Source organism: Diaphorina citri, unplaced genomic scaffold, assembly GCF_000475195.1.
Source record: "Diaphorina citri unplaced genomic scaffold, Diaci psyllid genome assembly version 1.1 scaffold1567, whole genome shotgun sequence".
In the NCBI taxonomy this organism is placed as follows: Eukaryota; Metazoa; Arthropoda; class Insecta; order Hemiptera; family Psyllidae; genus Diaphorina; species Diaphorina citri.
In genome coordinates, this window is record NW_007378993.1 from 1 (window position 1) to 25371 (window position 25371).

At 39.1% G+C, this 25371-nt stretch overlaps 2 protein-coding genes across 2 annotated transcripts in view; one reads left to right on the forward strand and one right to left on the reverse strand.

Annotated features, from left to right (window-relative positions):
• Positions 1 to 17756: 17756 nt before the first annotated feature.
• The window catches only part of LOC103516433 (3-hydroxy-3-methylglutaryl-coenzyme A reductase), a gene marked incomplete at its 5' end in the record, with an annotated part of 37317 nt that continues 29702 nt past the window's right edge, over positions 17757 to 25371 (forward strand). The window contains 4 exons of the mRNA XM_026828830.1: positions 17757 to 17894; positions 18658 to 18769; positions 20692 to 20779; positions 20940 to 21109. Coding sequence (XP_026684631.1) covers positions 17757 to 17894; positions 18658 to 18769; positions 20692 to 20779; positions 20940 to 21109 — 508 coding nt within the window. The remainder of the gene's footprint in view (positions 17895 to 18657; positions 18770 to 20691; positions 20780 to 20939; positions 21110 to 25371) is intronic.
• LOC108253312 lies at positions 21270 to 23757 on the reverse strand. Its single transcript, XM_017447044.2, has 2 exons — positions 23148 to 23757; positions 21270 to 21935 (listed from the first exon to the last, which is right to left on the reverse strand). Exons 1-2 carry the CDS (start codon positions 23257 to 23259, stop codon positions 21742 to 21744), a joined length of 306 nt encoding a protein of 101 aa, XP_017302533.1. The 5' UTR covers positions 23260 to 23757; the 3' UTR covers positions 21270 to 21741.

Here is a 25371-nt window from a genome sequence, read left to right on the forward strand (position 1 = left end):
GAACGGATAAGGTTCGTTTTTGGAACGGCTGGCTTTCTCCTATCCTGTCTTCCTTCTCTATTAGTTTTCGGGACGATCAGATGTCAGCAGTTACAGTTCCCTCTGTCAAAACCTCTAAAAATGTACCTCCCTCCTTTTCCGAGGAACTATAACTGCCAAGGTCTTATCGTCCCGAAAGCGAAGAGAGAAGGAAGACAGGATAGGAGAAAGCCAGCCGATCCGGGAACAAACCTTATCTGTCTAGGATAAATTGCGCTCTTGGCGGGAATCGAACCCGCTAGCGCTTACAAGGCAGTCGAGTTTTCAACTTGGAACTCAGTTCGTTCAGTGATCAGTTGTCTATTTGTAAACAGCTGTCTCATGAAACTGGCATTACTTTCTCTTGGCGATTTCAGAGTTATCGAACCTATAACACCAGCCTAGTTAGCTTAGTTGGTAGTGCGTCTGCCTTGTAAGTGCTAGGCCGCGGGTTCGATTCCCGCCCGGGGCGGATTTTATCCTGCTAGGATAATGTTCGTTCTCGGAACGGCTGGCTTTCTCCTATCCTGTCTTCCTTCTCTCTTCGATTTTCGGGACGATAAGACCATAGCAGTTACAGTTCCCTCAGTCAAACCTCTTAAAAAAATAATAATAATAAAAAAAAAAGAAAAGAACCTATAACTTATAGGCTATAAGTATTAAACCATCTCTGCCAGCCTAGTTATCTTGGAGGGTAGCGTGTCTGCCTTGTAAGCGCCAAGTCACGGGTTCGATTCCTGCCCCGGAGCGAAATTTGTCCTCAATATATTAGGTTCAATTGTCTTTTTAATTTTTAATTAATGAAGATTCTTATTTAAATAATTATTCCTCGATAATTATTTTAGTTTTATTTTTATATTAGGTTCGCTCTCCTCGGAAAGGCTGGTTTTCTCCCATCATGGTCCTCCTTCTCTCTTCCATTTAGACCTCCCTTGTTACAGTGTCTCCAAACATAGTCGACCGGCCATCGATCGACAAGGTAATTCTACATAATATATTTTGTTGTCGAGGCCGTGTGCTCTTCAGGCAGTCGGCCGAGCGACTATATGTGGACACACCTTAATATCCTCCCAATACTTTTAAAATGGAAATGGAAAACAATAAGGTGTGTCCACACATAGCCGACGGTGCGGGGGTCGATGTGAATTTATTGTGAATCGATGTTGATCGACGGTCGGTAGACTATAGTGAGATTTCGCATCCTGTTTCGGGTCCAATGTTCGACGAGTTTTGGTTTCTGCGCATGACACACGTTATGGGGTTTTGAACACGGGGATCGGAGTTACGATGTTTTGGCTTGAACATGGGGGTTTTTTTCGTATTACGGTGATGAAATTCCCATGTTAGAAACGCGCGTAAATTTAAATTCTTTTTGAATAGATCACGGTTATTTTACATTTTTGAAGGGGAAATTAATTTTGACTGAAATTTTTTGATGTAGGTAGGTATCTTAATTAATTCAGAAATTAATTAAAAACAAAAACATTTTAATGTCCTTGTCACAGTTAAAGTAATTCGTGTTTTATTAAAATTACTAATTATTTTGCACCTTTATCATGATTCATGAAGTATGTGAATGTTATCTGCTGAATTATTTTACTTAAATTAGGTATAAAGAAAGACCCTTTAATTAGTAAAAAATTATTGGATTAGGTATATATAAAAAAAAGCAAACCAATCAAACATGTATGCAAAGTCTTGTTTAAACTGCAAGAGTTACTTAAGGGACTTTTCAGTTTTCAGTCCTATGCTGGCCATATAAACAAGGTACCTATATAGGTACAATTTGTATTATATTATTATCATATAATGTCTGTAATTTATTGGTGTGTCAACATATTCTAGTTCTATGTTCCAATTCTTTCTCCTGGTATGTTTCTGATCGTTACGGTCGCAACTAAAACTCTCCCCATTTCACACCTATAGTCGTGATTTAATTCGCCCTCAAGACCGAATTCATTTGACCGAGAGAATCGAAAAATTAACCGTGTTAGGTGTTAGCGTGTGAGGGGGGCCGAGAGGGGGACGTAAAGTCTTGAGAGGCAAATAATAGATATTGGTCAACTCAGACATTCCGCGCGGTCACCTACTAGACTCACAGTCCGCGGGTCGCTACTATTCCTCTGACCATTCCACCATTGAGAGAATTCAGTGATTCAGTCTCTATTCATCCTTCAACAGAGTCACTTCGCGTCCATCCTTCTTCAAATCGGTTTGCATTTCTTTCGATCTTTTTTATAGTTTTTTACTCAAAGACCTTCCTCAGTCAAGTTTTTTCTTTTCTCAAATACCTTCATCAGATTTCATTCTTCTTTTTATCTCTAGCTTATTTCAAAGACCTAATACCAGACCTTCTTTTATCAGTGTAAAAGTTGTTTCAAAGTCCGATCCTTACGCGAAATTTCGTTTTTACATCATCCTTTTTCAAATCGGTTTTCATTTCTTTCGATCTTTTTTATAGTTTTTTACTCAAAGACCTTCCTCAGTCAATTTTTTTCTTTTCTCAAATACCTTCATCAGATTTCATTCTCTTTTCTTTTTATCTCTAGTTTATTTCAAAGACCTAATACCAGACCTTCTTTTATCAGTGTAAAAGTTGTTTCAAAGTCCGATCCTTACGCGAAATTTCGTTTTTACAACCTCTGTTACAGCCCATTTTTTTCCATTTTTCCGGCGTTTTGAGAATTTGGTAATTCTTTGGTTTTTCAGATTCGATATTTATTTCAATTTTATTTAATAATTTCGTCATCTCTTTTGGAGCTTTGTCTTTTTACCGATTTTTACTTTCCTTATCCTATAGGAAGGAAAGTAATGTAATCGGGTCAAAATTTCGATGGTCAGTTTTTAGTGCCAAAACACGCTCGATATTTATTTCAATTTTATAATTTCGTCATCTCTTTTGGAGCTTTGTCTTTCTACCGATTTTTGTCTTTTTTCTCCTTTGTGTGTTTTTTCCAAATATTATCACTTTCCTTTTTGCGGCGTTTTCAAGATTTTAGTTTCTGTCGCGTATATATTTTCTGAAGATCTATCATTTCTTCTTTTTTGCGGCGCCTTTATTTTTAGCCGTCACTTTTTTACGGTGGAATATCTGTCCAGTGCTCAGTTTTTAGATAAATTCCGTTAATTATTTTTTAAATTCCGCGCTCATTCCGTTGAACATTTTCGCCTCCTGTAGAATCGCAATGTGTTAATTTGGTGGTGTACTGGGAGCCGTTTTGGACAGCTGTGGTCCTTGAAGGGGTTAATTTTCTACTTGAACTTCATCTTTGAACGTAAGTGACCTATAGGTATTTCGGTTCCATTCAAATCAAAGTTAAAGAGAAGAGCAGAGAAAAGAAGAGATAAGAGAAGGAGAAAAAAATGATAGAGAAGAGGAGGGAACGAAGAAAAGAATAGAGAAAAAGTAATAGAATGGACAGTAGACGATATAAGAAAAGAAGGGGATGGAAAAAGAGGAGAGGATAGAATAGAAGAGAAGAGAGTAGGTACAAAATAAAATGAAAGAAAAGAGAAACACGAATAGAATAAAGGATAAGAAGAGAATAAAACAAGGCAAAATAGAATAGAAAAGAACTGAGAATATAGAATAGAACAATAGAAGAGATAATATTTTGGAAGAGAGAATAGAATAGAAAGAAAAGAAGAAGATCAGAGAGTAGAATAGAATAAAAGAGAAGAGAAGAAGAAATTGAATAACAAAACTGAAGAGGAGAGATAATTTGGAAGAGATTAGCATATAGAAGAGGTAATAGAAAGTAAATATCGTACCCATAGCTATTCACATTGCCTGAGGGCCATCTCAAGTAACTACGAGTCATTCTATAGTGTGTCCAGATCAATGTGACAGCAAAAAAATAGGCATTGTTGCCAAACACGTCACCTGTGCAATGGTAGAGAATCTCCAAAAGGGGAAGGTATATTGCACAGTGCTTCCTCCGACAGTGAAACAAAGTCAGGTAAGGCGATATCCACCTTACCTGTTCTGGAATCCAACCTCTGAACTTAGAGCTACCTCTGCATTTTGGAAGAGAGAGTTTATCAAAAATAGACCTTTACCTGAATTGCAACAATGTAAGGATTTCCTGCAATCTGATTGGTTCCTTCATTTTGGGTTGATGACTCATTGCTGCCACATTGATCTGGATGAACTATAGGTGGTCTTTGTCAGAAAAAAAAGTGAAATTTAATTATGTTTCGATGTTTCTGTACCAAGTAACCAAGTATTTTAGGATGTAGGTTGTCTTATCTTACGAAATGGAAGGACCTCTTAGGTCCTCGGACCTAGAGTAGGATAGCATAGAATATATCTTTTTTGTCTTGCCAGAACGAGACTGAAGAGTCCCTCTACCCCAGCAGTCTAAACTAAACACGATTAAGGAGCGCGGTAGCGCTCCGCCCCGCCAAGTCTAAAAAAGTTTGACCGCGCTACTAGAGATACGACAGGGAAAGTAGCCGTTTTCAGGTAGTTGTAGAGGGACAACTACAAATGATGGAAGAAAACGGATTGCGTGTGTGTGTGTTGGGGCATGAAAGTAGACCACGTTGAAAAAAAAAAAATCAAAATCGGTTAAGTTTAGCCAGAGATATTTGACTTTGAAAAACGTCAAATTTTTCATCATTTCTTATTTTACATTATATAGCTGGATTTACAGTTACAAAATGTTGTGACCATCACAGAGTATCAAAGCATTACTAATTGCCTCCTTTGCAATCAATTCCCATGTTTCACTAATCTTATTAGACCAGCCATTCACTATCAGGTACGTAGACCTGAGAGGTACACCTGGTCAGGTGTACCTGACACCGAATGAGCACACTCACTATCAGGTAGACCTGACAGGTGCGGCTGAAAAGGTCCGAATGTCAGGTCTACCTGATCCCTGAACCTGATGAGTTCACACTCTATCAGGTAGACCTGATCAGGTGTCAGGTCTCTCTGATAGAGTGGCTGGCCTTAGCCACCTATAGGTTGCTTTTCTTCTTCTGAATCAATCGCGTCTTTGCTCTTTGTCCACAATCGCGTCTTTGCTCTTTGTCCACAATCGCGTCTTTGCTCTTTGTTCACAATCGTGTCTTTGCTCTTTGTCCACAATCGCGTCTTTGCTCTTTGTTCACAATCGTGTCTTTGCTCTTTGTCCACAATCGTGTCTTTGCTCTTTGTCCAAAGCTGATACAAAGTGCACATATTTCAATCGTGTCTCGTAGACCTGAGAGGTACACCTGGTCAGGTGTACCTGACACCGAATGAGCACACTCACTATCAGGTAGACCTGACAGGTGCGGCTGAAAAGGTCCGAATGTCAGGAGTACCTGACACCTGAACCTGATGAGTTCACACTCTATCAGGTAGACCTGACAGGTGCGGCTGAAAAGGTCCGAATGTCAGGTCTACCTGATCCCTGAACCTGATGAGTTCACACTCTATCAGGTAGACCTGATCAGGTGTCAGGTCTCTCTGATAGAGTGGCTGGCCTTAGCCACCTAGGTTGCTTTTCTTCTTCTGAATCAATCGCGTCTTTGCTCTTTGTCCACAATCGTGTCTTTGCTCTTTGTCCACAATCGCTGATAAATTTTCCTCACCCACCCGTAATAAGTTTAAATTGGAGAGCTTTCGATGTCACTCAGTGCATCATCTTCAGAGCGTCAGACCAAGGCAGATGTTAACTCTATAGCAGCAGAAGTAGAAGTGACATCGACAGCTCACCAATTTAAAACCTTCTTATCGAAATTGTCTTGATAGAAATAGGTATTTTATTTGAATTTAAAAAAAAAAAATTTCTCATTTAGATTTTCGGGAATTTTGATGTTTTTCTCTGTCACAATAGATTCAACCCAGGTCGCAGTGACGGCGTTTATTAAAGCCGATGGCCCTACTTATACCAAAGTTTTTCTCATAAAGATACACGTTCGTCCCCTATTGAAAATCGCACACTACACCACTGTTGTTTCTTAATAGTGACTTTGACCGCTTCGACGAGCTTTGCCATTTTTCTATCCTTGCCTTGACAAATGTCAGACAAATTACCATCAGCCGAATCACCGCGCAATACTGGGAGACGGCAATCAGGGTTGGACTCAATCCGACGACAAACGCCGACCCCATCTGAACATGGGAAAAGGCGAAAAAAAAGAAGAAGACTTTTTTTCAAGAGGTTTGATAGAGGGCAATGTAACTGCTAAGGTCTTATCGTCCCGAAAGCGAAGAGAGAAGGAAGACAGGATAGGAGAAAGCCAGCCGTTTCGAGAACGCACCTTATCCGTTCAGGATAAAATCCGCCCCGGGCGGAAATCGAACCCGTGATCTTTTTCTTCACTCTTCTCTTATCTTCTTAATTATTGTTTTCTATTCTGTTACCCACCAACCTCAGTGGTGCAGTTGTTAACGCGTTGGACTTTGGATCTGGAGGTTGGTGGTTCGAGTCCAAGTCATGTCATGAAATTGACCTTGTTTGGGATAAAATTCGCCCCGGGCGGGAATCGAACCTGCGACCTAGCGCTCACAAGACAGACGCGCTACCCTCCAAGCTAACTAGACTGGCTTTTTTTTAATAAAGGAAATTTCCTCGAGTTAAAACTTGGACCTTACAGGCTTCGTTCAATTAGATACCTCCATGAAAATTATAAGCTTCAGGCAATTCTGAAACTTATAATGATCTCATGTGTAAACATTAGGTGACCTTACTTGATGAACTCTAGAGCTCCCAAGTATCAAGTACCTATAGGATTTAAAAATAAGCTTGACCTACACACTTAAGTACCAATTAAACCGACGTCCTTATAAGTAAGGTTTAGAGAGCTCGACTATTTCATAACTTGTATCTCATATTGTTGATTGTTGCATCAACTCTTCTATTTCTGGGCTCTATGACGATTTCTAAATTTAAGTTTTAACCAGCGGCGATAGCACGTTGATTCAACAATGTTGAATGCAACAGTTGCACATGTATCACGTCACGTCACGGGACGTGATAGTAGTGTGGCTGTCCTGAACGAAATTACCTACAATATTAACAGGGGAGAAAAAAGCGAGATTTTACCTACTCCAACGTATAAGCCTGGCAGTTCAGCGTGGGAATGCGGCTTCGATTTTGAGTGCCCTTCCAGGACATGAAAACCTGGAAGGGGTGTTTTATTTGTAATTTTCAATGTATTCTTAAATAAATACAGAGTATGACCTAGTAATAGATGGGAAAAAAAAAATAAAATCATTATATTAACCTACAATATTATGGGGAAACATTACACAACATCTTTCTGACTCCCCGTGACTTCACGTGACGTGATGGTAGTGTGTTTCTACTTCCTACCAAGATCCAATTTTTTACAGTTCCCTCTCTCAAACCACTTTTTTTTTTTTTTTTTTTTTTTTTTTTTTATAAAAAAACTTGGACTCTACGATTTCTAAATTTACGTTTTAACCAGCGGCGATAGCACGTTGATTCAACAATGTTGAATGCAACAGTTGCACATGTATCACGTATCACGTCACGTGATGTGATAGTAGTGTGGTTGTCCTGAACGAAATTATACCTACAATATTATGGGAAAACTTTACACAACATCTTTCTGGCTCCCCGTGACTTCACGTGACGTGATGGTAGTGTGTTTCTACTTCCTACCTTAAGATCCAATTTGTTACAGTTCCCTCTCTCAAACCACTTTTTTTTTTTTTTTTTTTTTTTTTTTTTTTTTTTTAAAAAAAAAACTTGATCACATCTTGTAGGTATCTGTTCGTTGAGATATCGCAACTATTGCAAAGTTCTATACTTTTTTTTAGGGGAGTGTTCATCTTGTCTACGGTTCAACTGGTTTGATGTAAAGTTCAGACATAAAGACGGGGCTAGAATCAATAGAGTTTCGTAATCGTGGTGGCGTTGGAATGTTAGATTTGGTATGTCACGGATTAGTAGAAGTTATGTTATGGTATGCCCATATAATCGGAATGGATAATGGGCCATAAGAGTGGCAATATTTATGGCCCGTCTATGGCCAGACAAGTTAGTTTTACACAATTTTTGAAGTTCTTGGTAGATCTACACCTTGTAATTTGACGGAAATTTTTTCCCCCCCATTCATTGGTCGGTCCTCTTCCACTTTTTTGTTATAAACAAGCAGGGTCTTTTCCTGTAGATATTTATAAACTTTTTTTTTTTAAGAGGTTTAACAGAGGGAACTGTAACTGCTAAGGTCTTATCGTCCCGAAATCGAAGAGAGAAGGAATTATGGTATGTCCACATAATCGGAATGGATAATGGGCCATAAGAGTGGCAATATTTATGGCTTTTATGGCCCATCTATGGCCAGACAAGTTAGTTTTACACAATTTTTGGAGTTCTTGGTTGATCTACACATTGTAATTTGACGGAATTTTTTTCCCCCCCATTCATTGGTCGGTCTTCTTTTCCACTTTTTTTTTGTTATAAACAAGTAGGGGTCTTTTCCTGTAGATATTCATAAACTTTTTTTTAAAGAGGTTTGACAGAGGGAACTGTAACTCTAAGGTCTTATCGTCCCGAAATCGAAGAGAGAAGGAAGACAGGATAGGAGAAAGCCAGCCGTTCCGAGAACGAACATCCCATCAGGATAAAATCCGCCCCGGGCGGGAATCAAACCCGCGGCCTAGCGCTTACAAGGCTACCAACTAAGCTAACTAGGCTGGCTATTTATAAACTGTAACTATTATTGAACCAATAAAATGCACGAGACCTTGTTTAGACTGAGGTAAAGGGACTTTTTAGTCCTATTCAAGCAGGAGTATCAAGGAGATCAAGGTAAATCCAAATTCTATTCTATTCTATTCATTTCTATTCTATATTCTATTTTATTCTATTCTATTCTACCTTAGTTCTATTCTATTCTACGTCACCGAAAGAAGATTCATCTTTTTTTTATCAAGAAGTATGAAGATGGAAAGATATACATAGCGAACCCATACCTTCTCTCTCTCCTCTTAATGTGTATGACCTACATTTCTCAGTTAGATGTTAAGATACGGCGCGGTGCGTCACTAGAATGGATGGGTGACCTTGTCACTTGGAGCGCATTGGAACAATGTAGGGTCAGTTGACAGGAATAACTACAGATGTCTTTGTTGTTGTTGTTGTTGTAGCGGCTTTAGCTTTCGCCGAATGGCGATAGCAGAATAAAGAAAAGATGTCTTTTTGTATCTGCTATAGGAAAGTTTAATACTCGTATGTTTGGGGTTGGATGGAAGAGAATGCTCAAGGCATTAATCCCACCCCTTAGTTGGAATATTTTGTAGATAGGTTATTTTATTATTTATTTCATTTCTTTCTTTTTTGTTATTAATTTATTATTTTGTACTTTATTTAACCAACCTCAGTGGTGCAGTGGTTAGCGCCGTGGACTTCGGATCTGGAGGTTGGTGGTTCGAGTCCTAGTCAAGTCATAAAATTTAGCGTAGTGCATTAAGCAGGGAACGACATTTGTGACAAGCATTTATGCTCAACGCAGTTAAAATTCCTTTTTTTATTATTTTGTAATTGTTTTTTCCTCTCTTCTTTTGTTAATCTTCTTGTTCTGTATATATTTATTGTACCTAACCTTTTTTTGTCGTACCCTCTTTGTGCGCTGCTCTTTACCCTTTTGTTTTCTTGTGTTGCAGGAATACCTTCCGGCCGACATGGTCGTAATGACCATCATCCGATGTGCGGCAGTTCTCTATACGTTCTACCAATTCCGCAATTTTCTATTCTATTCTTTTCTTTTCTATTCTATTCTATTCAAATAAAATCAAACAAAAAGTCAAAGAAAGGATACTTGAAAAGAACAAAGAAGAATAACGGAAATACCCTAGATATGTGAGAAAGAAAAGGAAAACAAAAAGAAGAGGAAAGAAAATCCATCTCCCTAGAAGTTTTAGTAAGCTTAGGAGATGTTACTTTGTGTTAAATTCAAATAAAAAGTTGTCATTTTCAATATTCTATTCTATTCTGTTCTATTCTTTTCTATTCTATTTTATTATATCCTGTTCTATTCTATTCCCTTCTCTTCCATTCTATTCTATTCTATTCTACCCTGTATCTTACAACGGATATTACTGCATTCCCACATTACATACATAGGTACCTACCCAGAACTAACTTGACTAGAATCTTAATAGTTATTACATCTGACTTTGGCAGAAGACTCGATGATAATATGTTATAATGTTAAGCGGTACTTGATTATGTTTTAATTGTTAATTATGTCTCTTTGCTATTATGTGGGTAATGTTTTCTATTATTAAATATGTTATAATGTTAAGCGGTACTTGATTAGGTTTTAATTGTTTATTATGTCTCTTTGCTATTATGTGGGTAATGTTTTCTATTATTATGTAAACTTATACATCGTAGGACATAGATCCATGTCGTTTTGTTGCATATAACTCATTATTGCTTGTTTGGCTAAACCCCTATGGTTTAAATGTGGGTTTAGCCAGCCTAATTGGCTTGGAGGGTATAGCGCTCGTTTTGTAGCATATAACTCATTATTGCTTGTTTGGCTAAACCCCTATGGTTTAAATGTGGGTTTAGCCAGCCTAATTGGCTTGGAGGGTATAGCGCGTCTGCATTGTAAAGGCCACATCATGGGCCACATTCCTGTCCGGGACAAACTTCATCCTAAATTGGTAAGGTTCGTTTTGTGGCCGCCTGGCTTTCTCCTATCCTGTCTTCCTTCTCTCTACGATTTCGGGAAAATAAAACCTCCGTTGTTAGATTTACAGAGTTCATCCTAAATTGGTAAGGTTTGTTTTGTGGCCGCCTGGCTTTCTCCTATCCTGTCTTCCTTCTCTCTACGATTTCGGGAAAATAAAACCTCCGTTGTTAGATTTACAGACCTCTATCAAACCTCTTTATTTTGTTTGACAATCGGTCTGACATCCAAGACGGCTTATGACTCTGAAAAAATTACATTGAAAGAAAGCCTGCCTGTTGAGTTTCGTACTTTGGTGAAGAAAAACTAAGTGGCTTAGCTAAGTACTAACCTACACATACTAAGTGAAGTTCACATTGTGAACGGTATTGACTTAGGCCAAGTGATCTTGAGATCTGACCAAGTTCAAATAATTAGACACTTAAGGTAAAAAAGTAAAAACTCACTCTCAATATTAACCTGTTAAATATGTAACCAATCATGTACTTACCTATATATACTGGGTACTTATTTGTGCATTTTTACTTTCCTTAACCTATAGGAAGGAAAGTAATGTAATCGGGTCAAATTTTAGTTCCAAAACACGTTTTGAGGTCCCTAGAGCCTAAATCCAAAGTTTCAGCCATTGGTCCGTGTGTGTGTCTGTCTGTAAACAAAATATCTCGAGAACGGTAAGAGCTAGAGACTTGAAATTTGGTATGTATCTTTCAAATGTGACAAGGATGCGACACAAAACTTTTGGTTAAGACCGGTGCAACGTTTGGCGGTATTTTACCGCTTTTTAGCGGTTTTCGGTGTAATTTAACAATATCTCGGAAACGGTAAGAGCTAGAGACTTGAAATTTGGTATGAAGTTCACAAATGTGACAAGGATGCAACACAAAACGTTTGGTTGAGATGGTTGCTGCGCTTGGTAGTATTTTGACCGCTTTTGGACAGATTTCGACCGTTTTTTAGCGTTTTTCAGCTATAGCGACTGAACGGTTAGAGATATTGTAAAAGTTAGGGTAGAAGAACACTCAAATAAGCATCATTCAATAGGATAAGGAAAGTCGTGTGATGTTCACACCAGATTTTTTTTTTGTACATACTACCTTCGCCAAAACAGGGTTGGCAAAGGTTGAATATGTATTTGTTTTTTAGAGGTTTGATATAGAGGGGACTGTAACAACCGAGGTCTTATCTTCACGAAATCAAAGAAAGTAGGAGGGGAGGAAAAAGCCAGCCGTTTTGACTTATAGTAGCGGGCTGGTGGACCCTAAAATAGAATAGAAACACACTACTATCACGTCACATGACCTCACGTGACGTGATCCAATTCAATTCGTAGTGTGATTCTACCTTTAACCGATAAATATAAGAACTGTAACTTGATCAGACAAGCATCAAACATCAGCATTCGTGAAGATCACTCTTCAGCATGTCTATCTACATCACATCAGCATTCAGTATTCTACATCCAAGATTAGAATCAGTAATTCAGCACAAGATCAGCATTTTTTTTTTCTTTTTTTATCTTAAGGTCTGTCATCTGATACCTATTAGGTAGGTACCAATTGTTGCAGAAACAAAGCTACATATTATATTATTATTTCTTTTCCTAGAAGAATTGATGTCTTTATGACGCAGCGCTTTATGGATATGAATCCATCTGCTAATGCCCATAGGGTTGCCAACTTTTTTTCGGCATATACGGTACAAACTAGCAAAATGGTGAAAAAATACGGATTTCCCGATTTTTTTTTTCCTTGTAATTTTTTCTGTTTATTAGTCAGTTCCCGTATTTCTCAAAAACTAAGAGAAAAAACTTGAACTCACTCCGTTCGTCCGAAAAGGTGTAATCGAAAAACCTTCATCTCGGTCAACCGCTCTGACATTCACCGCTAACCGTTTACCCTTGACTCCAATACATCTCTTAACAACAGATGAAACCGCTTTAACTACTTTATCCGCTGATCTTGGCACTCTTTTCCTCAGTGGTGTAGTCTTAATGAAAGCTAGGGACGTATTGGTTCCTTTGACTAAAATACATCTCTACGGAAGCTAGGGAAGTATTGGTTCCTTTGACTAAAATACATCTCTATGGAAGCTAGGGAAGTATTGGTTCCTTTGACTAAAATACATCTATTTTCCTCAGTGGTGTAGTCTTAATGAAAGCTAGGGACGTATTGGTTCCTTTGACTAAAATACATCTCTATGGAAGCTAGGGAAGTATTGGTTCCTTTGACTAAAATACATCTCTATAGAAGCTAGGGAAGTATTGGTTCCTTTGACTAAAATACATCTCTATGGAAGCTAGGGAAGTATTGGTTCCTTTGACTAAAATACATCTCTATAGAAGCTAGGGTTTCTTCCAGGCAGCCCTATTGTGTACCTCGTGTCCTGATAAATTTTCCTCACCCACGTGTAATAAGTTTAAATTGGAGAGCTTTCGATGTCACTCAGTGCATCATCTTCAGAGCGTCAGACCAAGATAGATGTTTACTCTATAGCCAGCAGGAGTAGAAGTGACATCGAAAGCTCACCCCAATTTAAAACCTTGATAGAAAAAAAATCTAAAAATTGTCTTGATAGAAATATTTTATTTGAATTTAATTTTTCTCATTTAGATTTTCGGGAATTTTAATGTTTTTCTCTGTCACAATAGATCTAACCCAGGTCGCAGTGACGGCGTTTATTAAAGCCGATGGCCCTACTTATACCAAAGTTTTTCTCATAAAGATACACGTTCGTCCCCTACAGCTCACCAATTTAAAACCTTCTTATCGAAATTGTCTTGATAGAAATATTCTATTTGAATTTATTTTTTCTCATTTAGATTTTCGGGAATTTTGATGTTTTTCTCTGTCACAATAGATCTAACCCAGGTCGCAGTGACATAGGGCTCATATCAAGCCCACTTATACCAAAGTTTTTCTCATAAAGATACACGTTCGTCCCTTATTGAAAATCGCACACTACACCACTGTTGTTTCTTAATAGTGACTTTGACCGCTTCGAAGAGCTTTGCCCCCCCATTGAAAATCGCATACTACACCACTGTTGTTTCTTAATAGTGACTTTGACCGCTTCGACGAGCTTTGCCATTTTTCTATCCTTGCCTTGACAAATGTCAGACAAATTACCATCAGCCGAATCACCGCGCAATACTGGGAGACGTCAATCAGGGTTGGAAAAGATACATGGACACCGGATGAAAACCGGTTTGGACTGAATAAGAATTAATAAAGAGATGGGCTAAAAATCACCCTTGTTTCTCATTCTTAAATGTTGTGTACGGTTAGGGACGTTAGGGTTTACTTGAAGGAATCAGTTCAAAATCATAATCATGAATAAGGCCAACAAGTCAAATTTTTACTTTCTATTACTACAGTATAGCGGAGCTATACTAGTAATGAAAGTATTGCAATCGGTCCAAATTTTCAAAATCGGGAACACCATCAGCCGAATCACCGCGCAATACTGGGAGACGTCAATCAGGGTTGGAAAAGATATATGGACACCGAATGAAAACCGGTTTGGACTAAATAAGAATTAATAAAGAGATGGGCTAAAAATTACCCTTGTCTCTTATTCTTAAATGTTGTGTACGGTTAGGGTTTACACTTTACTTGAAGGAATCAGTTCAAAATCATAGGTATTTATGAATAAGGACAACAGGTCATTTTTTTTGGAGGTTCTAAATTCGTAGCTTGAAAAAACTCAGAAGTTGTGGTGCCTAATTCTTGATCAATATGAAGTTTATTCTTCAAATAAAGTTTTTCGTTAGTAGATCAAGGCAGCCAGGTTAGTTAAGAGTAGGTTTTGTTTCTGGGGTTCAATTTTTTTTTGATTCGAGAGAAATTTTTATCAATAGAGGTGGTCAAGTTGATGAAGTGTCCACCAGAGATTTTTTTTTCCGAAGAGGTTTGATAGAGGGAACTGTAACTGCCAAGGTCTTATCGTCCCGAAATCGAAGAGAGAAGGAGGACAGGATAAGAGGAAGCCAGCCGTTCCGAGAACGGACCTTATTTGGGATAAAATTCGCCCCGGACGGGAATCGAAACCGCGACCTAGCGCTCACAAGGCAGACGCGCTACCTTCCAAGCTAACTAGACTGCTTTTAATAAGAGGAATTTCCTCGATGTTAAACTTGCGACCGTTACGCGGAGGCTTGTTCAATTTGATAGTAGATACCTCTCCAGGAAAATTATAAGCTTCAGGCAATTGCTTGAAACTTATAATGATCTATGTGTAAACATTAGGTGACCTATACTTGATGAACTTAGAGGCCTCCAAGTATCAAGTACCCTATAGGATTTAAAAATTAGCTTGACTACACACTTAATGTACCAATTAAACCGACCGTCTTTATAAAGTAAGGTTTTAGAGGCCCTCGACTATTTCATACTTGTTTATCTCATATTGGTGATTGCTTGATCAATCTTCTATTTCTGGGCTCTATGACGATTTCTAAATTAAGTTTTAAGCCAGCGGCGATAGCACGTTGATTCAAAATGATTGAATGCAACTTTGTCATGTATATTTCCGTTCACGGGATTTGTGATAGTAGGTGTTGGCCTGTCCTGAACGAATTACCTACAATATTAACAGGGAGAAAAGCAGATTTACCTACTCCAACGTATAAGCTGGCAGTCAGCGTGGGGAATGCGGCTTTCGATTTTGAGTGGCCTTCCAGGACAGAAAACCTGGAAGGGTGGTGTTTTATTTGTAATTTCAATGTATTCTTAAATAAATACAGTATGACTAGTAATGATGGGAAAAAAATAAAATCATTATATTACCTACAATATTATGGGGGAAACTTACACAACATCTTCTGACTCCCGTGACTTCAACGTGCGTGATTGGCTAGTGGTGTTTTACTTCTACCACGATCCATTTTTACCGTTCCCTTCTCTCAAACACTTTTTTTTTTTTTTTTTTTTTTTTTTTTAGTAAAAATCAATATGATCACTGATCACTAATCACTAATATCCTTGTGGTATTTCTGTTCGATTCGGACGATAAGACCTTCGCAACTATCGAAGTTCCTATCTGTTTTAACCGTTTTAGGACAAGAGAAGTGATCGTCTCGTTGTCTATCGGTTAACTGCGTTTGAAAGTAATGCGTTGCCGACCGGTAAACTGACGGGGCTAGAATAGTAGGAGTTCGTAATAGTAGGTGTGTACGTGAGCATAGCTGACTTGGTATGTCAACAGGATACTAGTTCATCCCCGCAAAGGTTATGCTGTGTAGAAAATTGCACTCGGAATGCGTATAATGGCGCATAAGAGTGGATTATTTATGGCTTTTATGGTTCGGTAGTGCTCATGCTATTGCGCTCGACAGTTCAGATTTACGCCCGCGATTTTTTGTAGTTCTTGGTTGATCTACAAATGGTTCGTTGTCGGAATGTCTTTTCCTCCGGATTCATCGTCTGTCTTCTTTTTCTCTCTTGTTTCGTTATGATAAGAACCTTAGAGTTACTTTTGCCTGTAGATCTTTAAACTTTCTTATAAAGACAAGTATCTCTGACAGAGGAAACGTCAATAAAAAAAAATAAAAAAAAACCCCTAAAAAAAAAAAAAAAAAATAATAAAAAAATACGTTCACAATGTCTCTAGGTACTACTACCTATCTTTACCTGTTGTATCTTATTTCATTATCATTCCCCACTACCACTATTAATTTACATTTACCCTTTTTTTCTAGTTAAGCAAGGCCTTTTTACTGAATTGTTAGATGTATGTATTATTCTTTCTTCTTCTTCTTCTTCTTCTTAGGGTGCCGTTGATCCGTTCCGGATGTTGGCGATCATCATTGCAATTTTCACTTTGTTGGTAGCGTACGACGGACAGGGCGGTCTGCCCTGAGTCCTGACCTATGCAATAACGGCTGTAACCTAATGAATTAATGACTGACAAGAGCCGGTAAAGTTTAACACTCGTAGGTATGTAGTAGGAAAGTTTAATGCTCGTATGTTTGGGGTTGGATGGAAGAGAATGCCCAAGGCATTAATCCCACCCCTTCAATTCAATTCAATTTATTTTTATTGTACATAATATAACATTAAATATACATTTCAATGAATACAATTGTACAACGTCAGTTAAAGAAAAGGAGCGCATTGGAACAATGTAGGGTCAGTTGACAGGAATAACTACAGATGTGTTTGTTGTTGTTGTAGCGGCTTTAGCTTTCGCCGAATGGCGATAGCAGAATAAAGAAAAGATGTCTTTTTGTATCTGCTATACACCGGGGTGATGGTCTCTAGCTCTAGCCATGTTAAATTGGCTCGCTCGTCCTGAACCGCAGTCGACCATCGTGAGGACTTGTACTTGGTCTTTAAAAGCAGAGAGAACCCTTTGAGGAACTGCCAGCTTGCTAGGCTGGGTAGGTTTAGCTGTTCTCCTCCCTGTTTATAGTCCCACAGCCAGACGCTAGTCTACTTTCTGTTTAACGTCCCCTAGCCAGATAAGATACAGATGTGTTAGTAGATGTAGATGATTGTAGTTGACTCTAAATGGGACCTAAATGATGACAACCTACCTTTCTCTTCTGTTCTCAGGGACCCCCCCCCCCCCCCCCGCCAGCTTGCGAGGCTGGGTAGGGTTAGCTGTTCTCCTCCCTGTTCATAGTCCCACAGCCAGACGCTAGTCGTCTTTCTGTTTAACGTCCCCTAGTCAGATAAGATACAGATGTGTTAATAGATGTAGAATAATGTAGATGATTGTAGTTGACTCTAATGCGTCGGTGGTACTTAAGTGTAGGTAATTGTTTATACTGCTCGAATAGGACTGAAGTTTAAATTTAAAGTTTATCTAAGGGGGACACGGTTAGGCCAGAGGTAACGCGCTCGCTTGCCAAGAAGAAGATCCCGGGTTCGAATCCCACCATCGACGAAAATTTGCACTCGTTTTTCGATTGCAAATATTTCTGGTTTTCTCGTGTTGACCGAGCACCTAATTGTGAAGTATTGCAGTGTTTCTTAATTAGTTTGGCCCGCGGAACCCTTTTCAAAAGGTGAACATCTTTGCGGAACCCTCAACTTTCAAGATTGCACCCCCACCCCCCTTATTATAAAAATACAACATGGGAGGTGATAGTGGGCGTGGCCTGTCTAACCACCTGCCTCCTGTGTGTCGATAAATCGGACGGGGACGCCGCTTCAACCGCGGGCGACCGATGTTCGGCCGGACACTCGTGGAGTCGCGAGTGTATTGTACATCAGGTGAGTCCGTGGGTTCGATTCCCGCCCGGGGCGGATTTTATCCAGAACGGATCGTTCGCGGAACGGCTGGCTTTTTCCTATCCTGTATTCCTTCTCTCTTCTATTTTGGGACGATAAGACCTTAGCAGTTATAGTTCCCTCTGTCAAACCTGTTTAAAAAAAAAATCTCTCGGGTTGCCATGGCAACGGGAAAAGTGCGTTAAAAAATGGCGCTGCCCCCGGGTCATGTTAGGAGTTAGGTAGCGCGCTAAAATAAGGGTTTGTCCCTAAAATGAATAGCTGACGTGACCCCCAACACGAATAGCTCATCCCTAAAGAAAATTTAGCTGTACAAAATTGCACTCGTATTTAGATTGCAAAGCCAGCCTAGTTAGCTTGGTTGGTAGTGCATCTGCCTTGTAAGCGCAAGGCCGCGGGTTCGATTCCCGCCCGGAGCGGATTTTATCCTGATGGGATAATGTTCGTTCTCGGAACGACTGGCTTCCTCCTATCCTGTCTTCCTTCTCTCTTCGATTTCGGGACGATAAAAATAATAATAATAATATCTAAAATTGTTGGAATATTTTGTAGATAGATAGTTTATTTTATTATTTATTTCATTTCTTTCTTTTTTGTTATTGTTATTAATTTATTATTTTGTAATTGTTTTTTCCTCTCTTCTTTTGTTAATCTTGCTGTTCTGTATATATTTATTGTACCTAACCTTTTTTTGTCGTACCCTCTTTGTGTGCTACTCTTTACCCTTTTGTTTTCTCTTTTGCAGGAATACCTTCCGGCCGACATGGTCGTAATGACCATCATCCGATGTGCGGCAGTTCTCTATACGTTCTACCAATTCCGCAATTTGCATCGCATGGGCTCTAAATACATTATGGGTAAGTTACGTCAGTTTATAACCTGGTAAAGATCTTTAGAGACTTGGGTTTTACCCTCCATTGGGCGATAAGCTACCTGCCTCCTCAATTCAATCTCACCCAGCTGACCCAGCCTGCGTGGGGCCGGAAAAAGCTAGCAGCACGCGATGGCCCGGTCACCCATTCGGATACCAACGACGCAACGTAGCTTAACTTCAGTGATCCTTCGGAAACTGGTGTAATCAACGTGCTCTCGCCGCCGGCTATGCAGCGTTTATACGAGTCACATGAACACACCTCGGCTGGGATTGAACCCACGCCCTCCTCGTGCCTCTTTTGAAATCAATCTCCATATTTCCATCTATTTTAGTATCTTCTCCATCATATTCTTTTTACACTGGTAATGCTGTCACTGGTTTCTACTGGATTTGAGTAGCTATTCAATTGTACTCACGAGGCTGAGTAAACCCCGAACTCCAAGCACAAAGCCGAAAAAAAAACTTCCACCAATAAAGCCTTGTTTAGACTGCCCTGTTGGGTAAGGTATATTCTATTCTATCAAGATACAGTTCTCATATCTTACCTTGTAAGTTTGAAGTAATATCAATAGACCCTGAAGTGCATTGACATTCCATCAGTAAACTTTGCACGAGGAAAATCAGTACCAAATGAACGCGCCAGAGATAGTATCGCATTTTGCGAACGTGAAATTTCAATCGTTCTCGGAACGGCTGGCTTTCTCCTATCCTGTTTTCCTTTTCCCTTTGATTTCGAGACCACAAGACCTTCGTTGTTACGTAGACTGTAGAGGAATTAAACTTATTGGGGAAAAAATTTGGTACCAGACTTTGTAGAGGAATTAAACCTCTTGGGAAAAAAATGGTACCAGACTTGAGTAGTTCGCAATCGATCAATTTGTCTGCCTCACTGTTCAACAGGTCTGCCTTGGAAATTTCATTTTTTCTAGGAAATCCTCTTCTTCTCCCAGGAAATATCCTGCACCTATTTTTTTTATTTTCAGAAAAACACACCCGTTTTTAAGGGGTTTAACGCGACCGTTTTGTCTTGGTTGCAAGGTCAGGACTACCGAGAAAATCCCCAAATCGGAAAGTCGGGAATTTTTCCGAACATAAATTTATAATTATGTAATTATTTATTTATGCGTCTTATTTATTTAATCAATTGACGATTTCAAATTTATAAGTAAACACAGAGTATAGGTACAACAAAAGAATTTCAATTATTAAAAAATATCGAAAGAAACTCAAATTTCGTGAAAATATCTTGAATAAAAGAAAAGGCACTTCCAATGTATCAATTATCGACCAATTCAATCGATTAAATTTACGACTTGACCAAATGCGACATTGATGGAGATACTCATAGGTTTATGTCCTAAAACAGGGTGGGCAGTACTACTGAATTATCATAACAAACTAGTTAGTTCACCTCTATGTCTACGAAGTATAATAACGTCAAGTCAGACCACTTTCTCCCAAGTGTTGTAAAGAATAAACTACACTCTCCATTTAGAATGTATAGCAGACCAGTTTGTTCTACTATCTAATATTCTTAGGCCAGCCATACACTATCAGGTAGACTTGACAGGCGGACCTGATCAGGTGTACCTGTTAGGTCTACCTTGTGTGGTCTGTGTCGTAGCATGCCCATCCCGTAGTATGCCTCTCATCAGATGAGCGAGATACACTACTTCTCATTTTTTGTGCTGGGTCAACATGAGAACACCAGAAAGTAACCCGGTGAATCGGATTTTATGGAAGTGCATATTGCATATGCATTTGCATGTTTTGGCACTTTTTCGACGATTATGCATATAATAGAGAATTTCAGCATATAGTGCAGAATCCAATCCCTAGCCATTACTATTTTTTTTTAATATTACTGTTGTTATTACTATTATTTTTTTTTTATTTTGATTGCAGGCATAGCGAGTTTGTTCACCGTATGTTCCAGTTTTGTGTTCAGCTCCACCGTTATCAATTTCCTTCGCGGCGACCTTTCCGACCTTAAGTAAGCATCTCTCTAAAGTTTAACAACCTAAGGCTAGCCACTCACTATCAAGTAGACCTAACAGGTACACCTGATCAGGTCCATCTGTCAGGTATACCTGATCAGGTCCATCTGTCAGGTCTACCTGATATCTCATGAGCACACACGCACTGTCAGATAGTTTATTCATCGACCTATCGAAAGCCACACTGCTTGCTCAATTTGCCCTCTCCTCTCCCTCCCAAGAGGAAGTAAAGAGGAACATTGCCCGTGGTATGGCCCTATTGGGGCCCACTATAACGCTGGACACCATTGTAGAAGCGCTGGTCATTAGTGTGGGAACGCTTTCTGGTGAGTAAACTAGGAACTAATACAGAGTGTTCGAAAAGTCTTGGAACCTCTAAATATTTATTGAACTGCAATTTTCGAAGTAGTCGCCAAATTTTGGCCGGAGCTAAGGTCGGCCCCAGGGAGGTTCAACTTCAAAATCTTAAAGCCCTTACAACTGCAATTTTCGAAGTAGTCGCCAAATTTTGGCCGGAGCTAAGGTCGGCCCCAGGGAGGTTCAACTTCAAAATCTTAAAGCCCTTAAAAAACGTAGTACTTTGATATAAAAGTTTGAGCTCGATCTAACGACCAGGGCCGGAGTAATGGCCTATTCAAATTTTCATTATTCCATGTTCTCCCGCCAATAGGGGAAGCACCAAAAATGGGAAATTCATATTGATTGGTGATTTGTGCTTCAAATAGGTGCCACTAATGGTTCATATTGAAATTCGGACCCAAAAATGAAATTTAAACATTCGGCCCTGATGGCCTCCGGGGGTGAAAATGGATGTTTCAAACATACGTCAATGTGCGCACTCAGGCGGACGGCGCTAAATAGTGTCGAAAGCTGCGCCACTTGCGCGCAATCCGAGATAGTTCGGAGAGCGCGTTGCGCAGCCTGCGTTCCTTGGAGGGGAGAGAACAGTGTTGCCGGATCAAGCTGACGGCGCTAAATAGTGTCGAAAGCTGCGCCATTTGCGCGCAATCCGGGATAATTCTGATAGGGCGTTGCGTAGCCTGCGTTCCTTGGAGGGGAGGGAACAGTGTTGCCGGATTTGGCCGTTCTCGGAGTATTTGCGACATACGAGATGTTGTAGCTTCGCCGTCACTAAGTCCCTGCCTGGTTGGGCTGCAAATGAAATAAAATCAGCATTAACTTGAATTGAAATTATTAGTATTTATCGTAAGGATTTTTTTTTCTTTTTTTTTTTTTTCAAAGGATATACATAAAATACAGAACAAAGGAACATTTAACAAAACCAGCCAGCCTAGTTAGCTTGGTTGGTAGGGCGTCTGCCTTGTAAGTGCTAGGCCGCGGGTTCTCGGAACGGCTGGCTTTCTCTTAGCCTGTCTTCCTTCTCTCTTCGATTTCGGGACGATAAGACCTTGGCAGTAAGAGTCTTCTCAGGGTGAACATTTCCAGGGTTCCGAATCGCAAGCTTTCCGTAGGTGTTATCCGTGTTACGGAAAACTCGACTCAACTTCCACAAGGAAAATAGGACCAGAATTAAAATAATAATAAGAATTATGAGTATGCATTAATTATTCAATAAATAAATGGAGAACTTTCCTTCCCAAAGCTTCAGAACCTTCTAGGAGGACGCTAGGCCGCGGGTTCTCAGAACGGCTGGCTTTCTCCTATCCTGTCTTCCTTCTCTCTTCGATTTCGGGACTATAAGACCCTAGCAGTGAGAGTCTTCTCAGGGTGAACATTTCCAGGGTTCCGAATCGCAAGCTTTCCGTAGGTGTTATCCGTATTACGGAAAATTCGACTCAACTTCCACAAGGAAAATAGGACCAGAATTAAAATAATAATGAGAATTATGAGTATGCATTAATTATTCAATAAATAAATGGAGAACTTTCCTTCCTAAAGCTGCAGAACCTTCTAGGAGGACATAAAGGAGCCAGCAAAACGGTAATACCAATTAATAAAATGAAAATGTTAATTATTTTAACTTGTTAATAAAACTTTACATATGAAATAAGAATACTAATTTAGTGATTCTAAATTATTCATGAATCTTGTGGTAAAGCAGAGCTTTTTTATAACTCTAATGGATATCACATAATTACTAAGTGCCTCTTTTGAAATCAATCTCCATATTTCCATCTATTTTAGTATCTTCTCCATCATATTCTTTTTACACTGGTAATGCAGTCACTGGTTTCTACTGGAGTACTGGATTTGAGTAGCTATTCAATTGTACTCACGAGGCTGAGTAAACCCCGAACTCCAAGCACAAAGCCGAAAAAAACTTCCACCAATAAAGCCTTGTTTAGACTGCCCTGTTGCGTAAGGTATATTCTATTCTATCAAGATACAGTTCTCATATCTTACCTTGTAAGTTTGAAGTAATATCAATAGACCCTGAAGTGCATTGACATTCCATCAGTAAACTTTGCACGAGGAAAATCAGTACCAAATGAACGCGCCAGAGATAGTATCGCATTTTGCGAACGTGAAATTTCAATCGTTCTCGGAACGGCTGGCTTTCTCCTATCCTGTTTTCCTTTTCCCTTTGATTTCGAGACCACAAGACCTTCGTTGTTACGTAGACTGTAGAGGAATTAAACTTCTTGGGAAAAAAATTTGGTACCAGACTTTGTAGAGGAATTAAACCTCTTGGGAAAAAAATGGTACCAGACTTGAGTAGTTCGCAATCGATCAATTTGTCTGCCTCACTGTTCAACAGGTCTGCCTTGGAAATTTCATTTTTTCTAGGAAATCCTCTTCTTCTCCCAGGAAATATCCTGCACCTATTTTTTTTATTTTCAGAAAAACACACCCGTTTTTAAGGGGTTTAACGCGACCGTTTTGTCTTGGTTGCAAGGTCAGGACTACCGAGAAAATCCCCAAATCGGAAAGTCGGGAATTTTTCCGAACATAAATTTATAATTATGTAATTATTTATTTCTGCGTCTTATTTATTTAATCAATTGACGATTTCAAATTTATAAGTAAACACAGAGTATAGGTACAACAAAAGAATTTCAATTATTAAAAAATATCGAAAGAAACTCAAATTTCGTGAAAATATCTTGAATAAAAGAAAAGGCACTTCCAATGTATCAATTATCGACCAATTCAATCGATTAAATTTACGACTTGACCAAATGCGACATTGATGGAGATACTCATAGGTTTATGTCCTAAAACAGGGTGGGAAAGATTTAAATATATCTAAAAATCTATTCGAATTTGGGCCTGTCCAACTTCAAAGGTTAATTTTCACTATTTGTAATATGTGTCCCCCATAATATGTCAAAATATCCAAGACCTTGGTTAGACTGCGGGAGTAAAGGGACTTTTCAGTCCTATCCCAGCAGGATAAACAAGGTATATTCTATTCTAAAAAAAAAAACTACTGAATTATCATAACAAACTAGTTAGTTCACCTCTATGTCTACGAACTATCATAACGTCAAGTCAGACCACTTTCTCCCAAGTGTTGTAAAGAGTAAACTACACTCTCCATTTAGAATGTATAGCAGACCAGTTTGTTCTACTATCTAATATTCTTAGGCCAGCCACACACTATCAGGTAGACTTGACAGGCGGACCTGATCAGGTGTACCTGTTAGGTCTACCTTGTGTGGTCTGTGTCGTAGCATGCCCATCCCGTAGTGTGCCTCTCATCAGATGAGCGAGATACACTACTTCTCATTTAGGTGCTGGGTCAACATGAGAACACCAGAAAGTAACCCGGTGAAATATTTGCAATTGAAAAACGAGTGCAAATTTTTGTCGATGGTGGGATTCCTTCCTTCTGCAGGGCAAGCAAGCGCGAATTTCCTAGCCCCCAAGCTCGTGCACAAAGTCCCCAAGCTAGACGTTCATTAAGAATAAGAAGACCCCCGATTAGACTGGGTGATTACATCTGTTTCTAAGGGGGGAGATGTTATGTATTGGCTTGAGTTTGTGATCTGCAGATGCATTAGGGAGGAGAAGGAGAAAGTGAGAGGGGGGGGAGAGGAAGGAGAGGCAGAGAGAGGAGATAATGTCCTAATTAGATCTTCCCAATCAATGATGCGAAATAATCGAAATGCGAAATTAAAAATAGATTGTAAAACGTTGTGGAAAAAAAAAAAAAAATCTGGTGTGAACATCACACGACTTTCATCCGATTACATTTTCCCTTCCTATTTCCTATAGGATACCCATCTTCATGTTTAGATCTTTGATGTTAGTTTGCTCTCAGTTATATACCGTGCTAACCGTATAATAGTATATTTGATGCGATAAAAGTGCATGTAGAATTGTAGACATGTAACGGATACCAGGAACAAACACTGGAAAAACGTCATACTGGATAATTTACAATGACTATTAATCGGATTATTACTAGGGATCGGATTTTATGGAAGTGCATATTGCATATGCATTTGCATGTTTTGGCACTTTTTCGACGATTATGCATATAATAGAGAATTTTAGCATATAGTGCAGAATCCAATCCCTAGCCATTACTATTTTTTTTAGTATTACTGTTGTTATTACTATTATTTTTTTTTATTTTGATTGCAGGCATAGCGAGTTTGTTCACCGTATGTTCCAGTTTTGT

Coding starts and splice junctions, on each gene's coding strand:
- LOC108253312 (XM_017447044.2), bottom strand. CDS start 23,259: ATGCGATACTATCTCTGGCGCGTTCATTTGGTACTGATTTTCCTCGTG. Junction 21,936..23,147: donor TATTACTTCAAACTTACAAG/GTAAGATATGAG, acceptor TTTCATTTGCAG/CCCAACCAGGCAGGGACTTA.